The 13,502-nt window shown below is 30.2% G+C and overlaps 1 protein-coding gene across 1 annotated transcript; it reads left to right on the top strand.

The window, feature by feature from the left end:
- On the top strand, positions 9,165 to 12,505 carry LOC109335144 (cyclic dof factor 3-like). The gene is made up of 2 exons (XM_019571230.1): positions 9,165 to 9,540; positions 11,106 to 12,505. The coding sequence occupies exons 1-2, from the start codon at positions 9,427 to 9,429 to the stop codon at positions 12,252 to 12,254; spliced, it is 1,263 nt and encodes a 420-aa protein (XP_019426775.1). The 5' UTR covers positions 9,165 to 9,426; the 3' UTR covers positions 12,255 to 12,505.

Here is a 13,502-nt window from a genome sequence, read left to right as displayed (position 1 = left end):
TTAGATTTGATTGCTTGGTTGTAGGTTTTAGGGTCAATATGTGTAATGATGGAGAGACTATGTTGTAATTGTATGGCATGAATATGTAAAAGGACGAAGACCTTCAAAACTTAAAAGAAAGCTACTCAAGATTAAGATTCATTAGTTTTCTAAGTTAGTTACTTCTATCCCTAAGTGTTTTAATTATGTTTAACCAAATGCTCATAGAAAAACCTTTTTGAAAATATATTTTAATTTGAAATAAAATGAACTTAAATTTTCAAAAGCTGAGTAACAAGTTATTCGAAGTGAGTAATGAGTTACTGGAACTGTGTAATGAGTTACTAGGACTGAGTAACTGATTACCTAAACGGAGTAACAAGTTACCAAACATAATTTATATAGAATAACCGATTACTCATGGGAGTAATTTATTACTCAATTGGACAAAAACTATGGGTAATAAATTACCTAGTGCAGTAATCGATTACATAGAGTTCTTACAACAGTTTTCCAAATTCAATCTAAAACAACTTCTCCCAAAATGAATGGACATTACTCCAATTGTCTTCTACCTTTATGTATGAATATGATGGCTAGTTAGAAGCCTATTTAAAGGAACTTAACAATCAAATTCGAAATATATCTTTCACTAACCCTTTCGTAACAATCACATACACTTTTTCAAGCAACTTGTGTGAAAACTTTCTACAATTATGAAAGTTTCTTTTCAAGTGTTTCTTTCAAGTTTTTATACTTTGAAATACTTGAGCATTTGTGTTATTCTTAGTGATTGACTATTAAGAATTGCAAGTTCATAAGTCTCACGTACATTCTGAAATATTAGCTCTAGAATTCATTCTTCAACTTATATTCATTTTTCTATGTATATATTCACCATAACTGTGGTGAAAAGGGAAAGAGAGTTTTAGAAGTAGCATTATTCTAAAAGTGAGATTGTAGTGAGTGTAATCTACAGATAAAGTTTTAAGGTGAGATTTATAAAAGATTGACATCATCATAAGTAAAATCTCTTGTGCTTACAAGGGGACTGGACATAACCTTTAATAGACAAGAAGGTGAATCAGTATAAAATCCCGATGTATCTATTTCTTTCCTTACTCTTTATTTTTATTCTGCATTTGATTTCTACAACTTAACATTATCCACTACATTTATACTATAATCTTTTAAAAGTTGCAAAAATCTATCATTAGTGTAGAAAACTAATTCACTCTCTCTTAGTTTGTCATCTTATTCTTACATGTTGAGGAAATGGAGGTACATGATAACATTGCACTTGAAGGATGATTGATTTTGGTATCGTGGTTGATGTGAGGGTGGTTATAAGATTACAATGGTAGTATTGAAGATATGTCGGTAGGATTGAGGTTCTATGTGATCTTCTAACATAATAGGGAGTAAATTTGGGACAGTGGGAGGAGTAGGAGTATGTGTAGGTGAAGGCGGTGAGAGTTGGAGAAAAGTGTGGGAGTGAGATTGATAGAAGACAATGGTATTGTAGTAGGAGTTTGGACAATGAGGGTGTCAAAATTGAGGAAAGACAAATGATCCTCAAAAGGGTTGGTATCTATTACAGATTGATGTTTGGATTGATCATTGGGAGCGTGATAAGGGAAGACATTAATAGAATACTACATTTTGTGAGAGAAAGACAAATTATATAAGATGAATCCTTTGGTCGCTATCTTGTAGCCAAGGAAGAAGCATTTTCTGGCCTTTGGGTCCAATTTTGTTCTATGATTAAAAAGGTTGGAAGCAAGGCTACCAAAGATCCCGAGATTATTAAGATTAGGCTTCTTTCCAAGCAGGGCTCAATGGGAATGGAATTTGAGAACAAGGGTAGGCAATCTCTTGATTAAGTGGACGGACAAGGATCTTTTGTCCCAAGAAAATCATGTCCTCATGTACCAAGCCAATAAAATCTCATAGAATAGCGTACAAAATATTAATTTATGTTATTATAAATTTTACTTTTAATCAAATAAAATTTTCTGATTGGACGGGGACACCCAATGGCACAGGTAATTCACATCCTAAGTGGACAACATGCTTAACATCATACCTCGAGAACCCTTTTGGCAAATTAGCTTGGAAAAGAAGGGAACAAGTAATGTTTAAGATCTGTATATGCTTCCTTTCTATCATTGAATTTTGTTGTGGTGTCTCAACACTTGATTTTTGGTGGATGTGAACACCCAATTTGTCCGGCCCAAAATAACTTTTCAAAAAATATAAAATAAATTTAAAAATAAACATATTTCACAAAATAAAAATTAACATGTGTCAAAAAGGCTTAATGAGTATTATTGGCTCAATAATGACTAAATAATACTTAATTTTCATTTTTTAGTTTTTAAACATTTGTTTAAACGGATTTTAAGTGACTTAATAGATATTTACTATCTTGATTATGGAAACATTTCATTTCAGTAACAAAACACATGCTAAATGTCACATAATTTTCATTTTTTCTTAATTAAATAAAAATAAAAATTGTGTTTGAAATATTGTTTGCGGTTTTATGAAAATCAAATGATTGTTTGCTTTCTTTTTAAAGACAATACAACAACTTTGAGATTTTTTTAGAGTCGTTATGGTGTTTCTACCCAAAAAAACGATTTTCACCTACTAATATATTTTTAAAGGATCAAATTATTATTATTTTTACTCACTCAAGGGTATTACAATTAATTTTTGGCTTGATTGGAAGTATTGTGGCATTTTTAGAATAATCAGGACATTTTATGCGGTGTCTTGCGACCAAAAATATCATATTCAAATTGTTTCAAATAAGTGAATAATTAAATTCGAATTTTCAAAATTTAAACAAATATCAATACAATTCAAATTTTAAATCCGAAATTCATTAAGGGAGAAAACATATCCCCTTAATCCTCTCTCATTTCTTAATGGGGGAAATTTGTTTTTGAAAAAACACATGTCTAATTTCACTATAAATATGCACTCTCACCAAGCTACAAGTAGGAAGAGAAAAAGAACCAACATCAATCCAAAATCACCCAAAAAATCATTCATCCATCATTTGTGCCCAAAAGTCATCAACCAAAACATATCCGAACATCACCCAAAAATCCAACAAAAAAGAGATATGATAGGAAAAGGAGCTAATGGAGAACGTGGTAGAGGATTTAACAACACTATAGATACTATAAACATACAAATTATGTGTAGGACTGTTCTAATCTACATACATGTTGTAGACTTGCTCAGAAGGGTCGTTCTCATCAATGATCAAAGGAGAATTCTTTTCTCTAGTTCTATTCATTACCCCATAGGTATGAAGTTCTTAAATTGCATTTGATTTATCTTATAATATTCATTTAAATGATGACAATTTGATTCATGTAACAATTATAATGTCATAATAATAATTGTAATGATTAACAGTAAAAAAGACAAATGATGAACATGTTTTTAATAAATATATAACAATCTATATTCATCTTTGTTTTGATTATAGATATAAAAACTAAAATATTTTTGATTGATTGTCACCATTTTTTACACTAATCAACTTTTATTCATAACCTAAACATTGGACAATAAAAATCAATAATTAGATTAAAAAAGAAAAATATAAGGATTGATATTAATAACAGACCATAAGATCATGTCTAATTGGATTAATAAAAATAGGTAAATGCTAAAGTAAAAATACAACAATAAAAATGATTGAAATGATTCTTTGTGGCATTTGTGCATGCTGCAACATGTTCTGTCTTTTATGTATCAACACATAATTAATATGTTCGTTATATGTCAATGTAGGATCTCTTTTAAAATAAATAATACAATAAGAAAAGAACAATTGATGATTGTGACTACTGATTTTGGAAATAAAATGATTACCACCATTAGTGAGATATAATCGGTGATAAATGGATTTGGTAGTTTAATATATATTTTCTTATCTTAACTTAATAACAAAAATTTAGCAATAAAGATCTGAAATTTAGCGAGGTTATGACTCGTGTTGTATATTTCTTTTCCTTTGAACCAAGAAGCGGTTGCAGTCATTAGTACTGCCTCTGTTATTTATTGAAGCGGAAATGGGGTAAGCAACCAATGTCAACTCTTCATCTATTAATCCCCCTTCGATCAATTTAAATAATTTATAAAATTTTAATCAAATCAAACGAATCAATGCAAACATTTTCAAAACCAGAACTACGTAGTCTTGATTTTCCTATTGCACTCAGGGATACGTAGGAGCAAGATAAACTTGTCAGACACAAAAAAATAAAAAATAAATATTTTTGTTTTAAGTAATTTAATTTTTAATAAATAAAGGGTATTTAATTAATGCAATTAGTCAGGGTATTGTTCTATTACGGGCGAATGAGGTGCTAATACTTTTCCCAATTCGTAATTGACTCCCGAACTTGGATATCAAAGTCCAAGGCCCAATGTAATTGGACCAAAAGATTTTTCTACATTTTTGACTGAAAAAATGTAGTGACGACTCTAATAAAGTCGTGCAACCGAAAGTTGAGGTGCGACAGTGGAGAATCTCTAATTAAGCATAAAAGGTGAGTAGTATAAATTCTAAGCAATTGTCAGTTCTAATGGCTTTGATTCTTTGGTTATATTGAGTAGCATCTCATTCTGTAAAGTTTTGGACAAGATTTCTTGTCCCAACCTTGCTCGTCATGAGGAAGACGCATGTGTGCTTTGTGAATTCATCAACAATTTGTTAATGTGAATGAGTTTAAAAGCATGTCTTGTATAAGAGGAACTGTGGAGAAAATGTAACCTGGATTGTTTAGCAAGGTGACAAAAATCACCCATTTTATTTTAATCAAACATCACAAAAGCAAATTGTCTATTTACATGTTGTAGAACTAAGTGTGAGGAATATCCTAATATAAAATGTCAAATATAAAAAACATAAACAATATGTTTATCTGAAGAACTAATCATATGTGTGAGGCATTTGTGGGTTTATCATCTCTCATAAGAATATAGAGATTGTTACAAACTTCAGCATGATCAATCATCCTCGAGATAATCATATCCTGAATGAAACAAGAGCACTTATCAAGGACTGAATAAACCATAATAAATAGACCATAAACGCTTCTAACAATATATGAACATATCAAACATATTGAATGTGACTGTTGTTTTGTTCATGAATAAGTTCAATTAGAGGAAGTAACTCTACAACACAATGCACCTACTCAACAGGCAACACAATAGGAATTGACATGTTGATCACAGAATCATCCTTCAACCTCAATGAATTAAATGCAGACACTACAAATACTCATCCTCCTTCATGAACCCTCTAAAGGACTAAATGATTTGTGTAATTTCAATAAACCTTAAGGGAATGTCAGTATAATTAACTCTTATATTATTGGTTCTCTTCCCAGCAACGATTATTCTGGTGGTTTCTTTTGTCACAATGATGAATATATTATATAGAACTTATATAATTATATCATTATATTGTTTTCATTTTGGGATGAATTATTTGTAATAAGCTTAAAGCTTACTAAGCTTTAGTATGAGGGAGCATATTAGATATGTTTGGATTGATAGATCACTAACTTATTCATGATTTAATTAGCTTTGATTATCTTGTTAGTTATTATTTGAATTATTATTATCTTATTATTTGTAACAGTTTTTGTTTATATAATAAATTGTTGGACTAACAAATATTGGAGTTTGACCAATCATTATCATCCTTAAATTATAGAGACATCGCATTTTCTACTAAACATTTCTTCTTATTTTTTCATCTGTACATATTAAAAGCTTTGATTATTTCTACTTTTTCTTATTATTAAGACTATCAATTAAGAGTAATATTAAATATGAATAAAGTTTTTAATTTTAAAATATCACCATGGTAAATACAATTCAGTTCAGTTTGTTTTATAATAGACTGGAGGAAGTACTCAATTATCATGCAATGATGACGTGCCTTATAATATGTCATCCATTTTTTTTAGAAAATTGGAGTTTATTTGATGAGAAAAAGGTTATGTAGGGACGATGTATTCATCTAACGTTAAATTTAAATGATAATGCACTGAATATTTCATTAAACATGAAATTCTATGTCGGCATAGTAAATAAATATAGAAAAATTAAAATCTATATCGGCACATAGAAAGATTGCATAGGACAAAACAAGAATATTTAAAAGTCAACAAGAGTATTATATATTCTCCACACCCCAAAATTAGTGCATGAAGACAGAACTACAAGTTGCAAATTCTTTGTTAAAACATGAATATTTTTGGTAAAGAATACTACAACAGTGTGATAGAATCATGGAACCTTATTTTACAAGTTGCGACACAAATTATTAAGACCTTAAAATGGTATATACCAAAACCTAGTTGCCAAGTGAAAACTAAACTCCACCAACAAACAAACATCCATAACAAGCTATACTACATCCCCACTAAACAAGATGACAAACGTATTTATAATGGTGGGTTCCCATAAAAAAAATACATGTAATTCGTACTCATACTTTATGTTTATAATTTTTATTGAAATATTATACAATATAGTTTTGGGTATAAATCTATGTATTATTAATATAAAGATTTATATATATTTTCTAATTATTTGTATTGTTTATATTTAAAAGTTAATGATGATTGAATGTAAATAGTTGATGATATAATAATAATATAAAGAATTCTTATATTGTTTTTTTCCTATCTCTATGATATTTTATTAGATTGAGATTATATATGATATATTTCATTATTATTTTATATTCAATTTTGTAGTCATTAAATATGTCATTATTCATTAATAATTATTCTAGTATATATTGATTGTTATAAATATCATAAATATATAATGAAATTTGAAAGCAAATATCAACAAAATGAAGAAATTAAATGCATCAACATTATATCAATTTTATATACTGTTATTCTATCGTTCATTATTCTTATTTTATAATTATTGAATCTTCAAAGTAAATACAAATTCTAATAGGATGATATATTGACTACACATAACTTTCTATACTCATTACATTCTTCAATGAGTGTAAAGATTTATTATATACATAAACTTTGTCATTTATCATTCATTTGGATTACCTTTTTTGAAAAGTCAATAATAATAAAAAATGAATGGTGATGATATAATGACAGTGTATAAAACTCATGCACTGTCGTTGTATACATCTTTTTCTGTTCTTCAATACATCTACAAAGAGCACTTAGAGAAAGACCGAGCCATTGGAAACATGCAATTAAGGAATTGTTGTTCTTAAAAAGTTTGTAACAATGACTCCTTTTGGCTTTTCCTGAGTATTGAAAAGTCATGATTCTTTTGCAAATTTAAAAGAGAAAGAAAGAGAAAAAGGGTAGCCAATGGAGTTGAATGTGAAGTAGGACCCAAAGGGTTTAGTAGCAAAATGGCAAAACATTGAAGGCGGCGTAAAAAGTGATTCCCCTTACATGTCACTAATATAAGTCGGTAACACTTTTTTTGAGCTTTTCTTTCTTTTGGTGGGTCCCAACTTTACTTTTAACTTTCTAGCGTCATCTCCATCCTTAGCCACTACATCTCTTGGCTCACATTCATCCTTTGCCACCTGTCTCCACCCTGCGTTTCTTCATACCCGAAGATAAATATCGGATTCAACTATTAAAATTATGATATTTGTACTATAAAAGAAAATATAGAATGAGATAATTTATTTATTCTCTTAATTAGTAATTATAATATAGAGAAAGTGATTTCACTACTTCATTTTTTATTTTTAAAAAAGTTGTTATTCTTATTCCTTTTAGATTAGTCTCTCTTTACTTTACCATACCATTATTTTATCGTATATAATTAATAAAAGTTATGAGATTAATATTTATATATTAATAGTATAAGAGTTTTATATTATCAAATGATCATTCAATTATTTACTATTTTTTATTCTAAAATAAAATAATATGTATGGATGATATATGATGTAACAAATGTAAAAAAAAATTATGTTAAAAGCACATAAATATTAAACTAAAAAACTAATTAATATTATTTTCAATTTAAAATCACAATTAAATATAAACAATTTTTCTATAAAAGGATACTTACTGAAAATCGGAGTAATATTTATTTAAGTAAATAAATTCAGATAACAAATCCAATAACTTGTGTTATAATGGCCTAATTCCTATTTATCTGTACCAGCAGATACATAGATTAAGTATTTTTGTTTACAATATTAGTAGTATTTAACGAATTATTTTGATTATTAATACACTTATGAACTCACATTATCCTAGCAAATAATGCATTATGATTTATGAGTTTTTGTCTTATAAGTAATTCTCACATGAATTCCACTAATAACAAAAATGTAACTTAGAAAATGTCCTTAATTATAGTCACGAGTGATAATGAGTTTTATGATATTCACCCTATAGATATCCATATATTTACAAATTGATTTTTATATGTATTTTAGTTTTATATTTATTATTTTAAAATTATATATCATATATCTTGTTATTATTTCATAATAAATTACCCTGATTTAATTATACTCACAAAATTTTTATATAAATATCTTATTATTCTTGTAATAATTTTTTTTAATTATTATAAAGTATATACATATACAATTAAAATTTAAAATCGATTGGATAACAACGAATACCTGCAACATTTTTCATGTGCTATATAATGTCAAATTAATTAGCATCAAACTCTTATGTTATTATGAGTTATGCACTCTAAGTATAAAGTTTTTTATATAATGATAAGTTATGCACTCTGAATACATAGTATTTTTTATTTAAAAATTTATAATAATTAAATATACATAGTTGAATAAATAATATATTAGAAATATAAAAAAATAATTACAAAATCAATATGTACATATTAAATCCATGATAAAAAGAATCAAAACCATATAATAATAAAGAAACACTACTTTGGTTAGTGTCCAAGGAACACTAGATCTTGAACAACGATGGGACATTTAATCATAATTAAAAAACAAAATGGGGAACGTGATAAAGGAAAATGATTTATATTCTAGTTTTGTACGGTCCAATGTTTTAATTCCAACAATAATAGAAAGAAAAAAAAGAAAGCACTTTTTCCATCAATAAAGGAAAAGTTTTTAAAAGAGATTTAGGAAAAAAAGAAAAGAAGGAAAAAGCGAATGAAAAAGAAAGAAAAAAGATGGTACTGTGTTTCTGATGCCTCATGCTCTTTGTGCTTTTTGCAAAATCACTTTTTTCTTCAAATGGTTATGAATTTTTTTTGTGCAAGTTTGATTTCACACTTGAAAAGTTCTATGCAAACAAAAAAGCTTCTTCTTTTAACTCTCTCTCATACTTTCTCTATTTCCATCTTCTATATATGTATTTGAAGTGAAGCTTCATCACTATCTGAAACAACAATAACAAAAAAATGAATAGTCAAAGAGACATGTCTGATAAGGATCCAGGTATAAAACTCTTTGGAATGAAGATTCTGGTGACTTCTCAAATGGGTTGTCAGATTTCTGCTAAATCTTCAACCATGGTAAAAAAAATCATTTTTTTCTTCATTTTTCATAGTGAAATTGTGTTCTAGTTAATTTCTATTCATACAATTTTCCATATTGTTGTTTAGTTTCTTGGGAATTTTATTGTAGAAGCTTTATCATGCCTTGCACTATGTTTTTGTGTGGTAATGATTCATTAATGCTTATAAGCATTATGAAATGTAAATTAAATATGTTGTTAATTGAAATATTGTGTTAACATGTTAGAGGAATACAAAATCATGAATATGTATGTGACTCATGTTCAGATTCAAGTACACAAAGGTGGTCTTAATTTTGAGTATACAAGTGAAATTGTTTATCATTTTGTATAAACTTGTATTTGACTGGTGATTTTTTTTTTTAATTTTATAAATTTCCACCAAGGCTTGTGAAGTTGTCTTCTATAGTTGGATTTTTAGATGAAAATGTATCTAAGATTTTGTTTCTTTCTTCTGTGTGTACCCTTTTTTTACTGATATTATATAGGTTCTGTTTAACTTATATGGTATTTCTATGCTTAGTGGAGGTAGATTACGTAGATTGAATATAAAATTAAACCTTTTTGGTTTAGAATTGGTGCATTTCAACATCAAATTGGTGTTGATTTTTTGTTACTGAATTGTATTTCATCTTAAGAGAAACTGTTAGTAACTGAGATACATACTTCATTAAATTTGATTTTGTAGTCCCTTATACAATCCCTGCCTTGATGTTTTCCAAAGAATTTGGTCTTCTCATAGTAGTGTAAGATTCTTCTTTTTTTCGCCTATATTAACGCTCTGGCAGTTTTCATCCGAAGAGTTCTCTTTACATGATCCTCTGTTTGGTACACTTTTTTTGTGTTGGCAGTTCTTTAAGGGTCTGTTTGCGAGTTGATATTTGGAGGGAAAGAAAGAGAAAGAAAGGGAAAGGGAAGGCTTGAGAGTCATCTTACAAGTATATTTCATGGCTCCCAAGACTTCCCCTTTTATCCCTCGCCCTCGGAAAACCAACTCACAAACAGACCCTAATCGAACACAAATGACTATTGGTCCGCGAACAATGGTTGACACATTTGATAAGGGCAAGTCATGTCAACTAAGTTGTCTAAGGTTCGAATCTAGTGGCGTCGGTTATTAAGGGGGTTATCTGTATATACTGTCATAGTGCTGGTTGAGTCTAAGAAGTTGCTGGTTATTCCACTACTGTTTTTTCTCATTATAAAATGTCTATCTCCTTGTAGATACAAGTATGAATCAAGTTCTATTATTGGTGCACCGCAGTTACACTTGTTCTTTTGTTGAATGGGATATATTGAGCATATGCTCATTGCATGGTCAAATAAACTGAAATTGAGATTGAGTGGTAATATAGATGGCAGGATAATGTTATCCTAAAGAAGATTGCTGCATTGTTAAAGGAGATAAAAGTTCTAATTATTGCCTCGTATGTGGTATAATTTAGTTCTTGGTGAAAAATGAGTACATATGATGGCTGCATTCCTTGCTTTCGTTTCTTGTCGATCCTCTAGTTTGTAAATCTTTATTCAGCTTGATTTGTCACTGATTGGTTTAAATTTCAGAATGCGCGCCCATCCGAAACAGAAGTTGAAATACCTTGTGCTGGAAACTCTCAACAGCGAGAGAACTCTACTGATTTGGAGGATAGCAAGCAAGAGTCCGAACATAATGTTAAGGAAAGTGAGTCTAAAGCAAATCCCAAGCTGGTGGAAGATGATCAGGAGACTAGTAGTACAGATCAAGATAAAACCTTCAAGAAGCCGGACAAGATTCTTCACTGTCCGCGATGCAACAGTTTGGAGACCAAGTTTTGTTATTTTAATAACTACAATGTCAATCAACCTCGCCATTTCTGCAAGAACTGCCAAAGGTATTGGACCGCCGGTGGAACAATGAGAAACGTTCCTGTGGGTGCTGGTAGACGGAAGAATAAGCACCTACCCACTCAATTCCGGCACATTATTGTAACATCTGACGGAATTCCGACTACCAGGTTTGAAACCAAAGACTCATCTGGTCATCAACTTGTCTCAACTCTTGAATCTGAGGCTGCTTTCAGATCTTCTGTAGAAAATGGTACGGTATTAAAATTTGGTCCAGATGCCCCTCTTAATGAATCCATGGAGTCAATGCTTAATCTTAGAGAGCATAAAAGAAGTGTTGATGGAAACTCTATCCATTATCATGATAATAGGGAAGACGAGCCATCCTTGTGTGGATCTTCGGTGACGAAGGCCTATACTCCAGGAAATGAGTTATCAGAACATTATAAATCAAATTCTTTGCAGTGTTACCCTGTTCCTCCATGGGCATTTCGGTCGAATCCAGGTTGGAACACCGTTGCTTCCATGGCACCAGTTCACCAGCCTTCATTGCGCATGTGTAACCCTTCTGTTTCAATGCAGTGGTGTAGCGCGCCAATGGTGGCAGTTCCGACCATGTGCCCACCAAGCATGCCCTTGCAATTTGTTCCGGCTTCGTACTGGAGTGGAACACCTGTATGGACTACCGCAGCTGGAACAGGTGCAATTGGATCAAATGGTTATCTCTCGCCTTCTTCCTCTACAAGTAACAACAGCTGCTGCTCGGGCAATGGCTCTCCGATATTGGGCAAACACACTAGAGATACTGTTTTAAGTGATGAAGAGAAATCAGACATGTGTGTTTTCGTTCCAAAGAGCCTTAGAACTGAGGAGACACACGATGCCTGAAAAAGATCCTATATCGGCTATGTTAGGTGTCAAAAGAATAGAACATAGACTCGAATTCGAAGGTATAGGGCGTTTCTCAAATCTTCTGGAAGCTAATAAAGAAGCTGTTTATCTTGCTCATGTTTTGCAGGAGAGGCATAATGACTTTCTAGCTTTCATGATTTCCTTTGAAAATTTCAGTATATGTTGTGCATATTGCTGGCTTTTGAAATCTGTTTAGTAATTTCATTTTAGTGGTGTACTTATATTTATTTTGGGTTATGGACTTTAAAAACTATGATTCTTGTAGTTGCAATAATAATAGAAACTGATCACTGCATCACCCATATTTATGGTAACGTAAATTGCAATTGTACATCTCATAGGTATAAAAGCTGTAATGTGAATACCGTGAGAGTTAGTCTCACGTACATGTGAATGTTTCTGACTCGGACAGAGTTGCCTCAAGTGCGAGGATACCTGTGGGAAACAAAAAAACACAACCACACCTCTAATTGAAAGAGTTCTCTGGACCATGAAGGTTAAATAACTTAATTATCTCTTCAAAACATATTACTGGTCACATTTGAGGCGCATACATGTATATTTATCTCATCAACTCATTAACCCTTTTTATTTATCCTTCAATTAGCTAAGCAAATTAGAGAAAAAATTGTTGTCCCAAAATGTATTTTAAATTATGTTTCGTACCAATAATATTAAAACAAAAATATAAAAATAATAAATATTTAATTTTTTTAATCATCGTGATATATTTTCATTAGTTCGGGATTTTGGATACAAATTGAAACACCATATTATTGTTAAGTCACTGTCAGGGAAGCTATGAAGTACAGTTCTTAAAAGACAAAATAGCTGGCAATCTTTTCATAGCACATCTTTTTGCGTAATCTCTTTTTCCAATCTTTCTTTCATGCATTTTTTGATCTTTTTGACTTGGCTAAAGTTCGTAACTGTGTTAAGGTTTACTTTTTTCGATGAAAGAACACTTTACTAAACAACTGGATATGTTTACTTGTGGAATATCAGCTTTTATGACTCATTTTCCATCAAATGAATGGTTCAAATAATCGAATTTTATGAAAAGGCATTCTTTTCACTCATTAAAAAAAAGAACCACACGTGTTCTTTTTAAACTTTAAAGCCTTGTTATACAGTATCTTGATTTTATGATACTATAAAGTAATGTACATTATGGGGTGTATTACATGTTGTTCTCAGCATTGTGGTGTTTTTTTTGGTACGATT

Source organism: Lupinus angustifolius, chromosome LG20 (assembly GCF_001865875.1).
Source record: "Lupinus angustifolius cultivar Tanjil chromosome LG20, LupAngTanjil_v1.0, whole genome shotgun sequence".
Lineage (NCBI taxonomy): Eukaryota > Viridiplantae > Streptophyta > Magnoliopsida > Fabales > Fabaceae > Lupinus > Lupinus angustifolius.
This window is presented reverse-complemented; position numbering and strand designations above follow the sequence as displayed.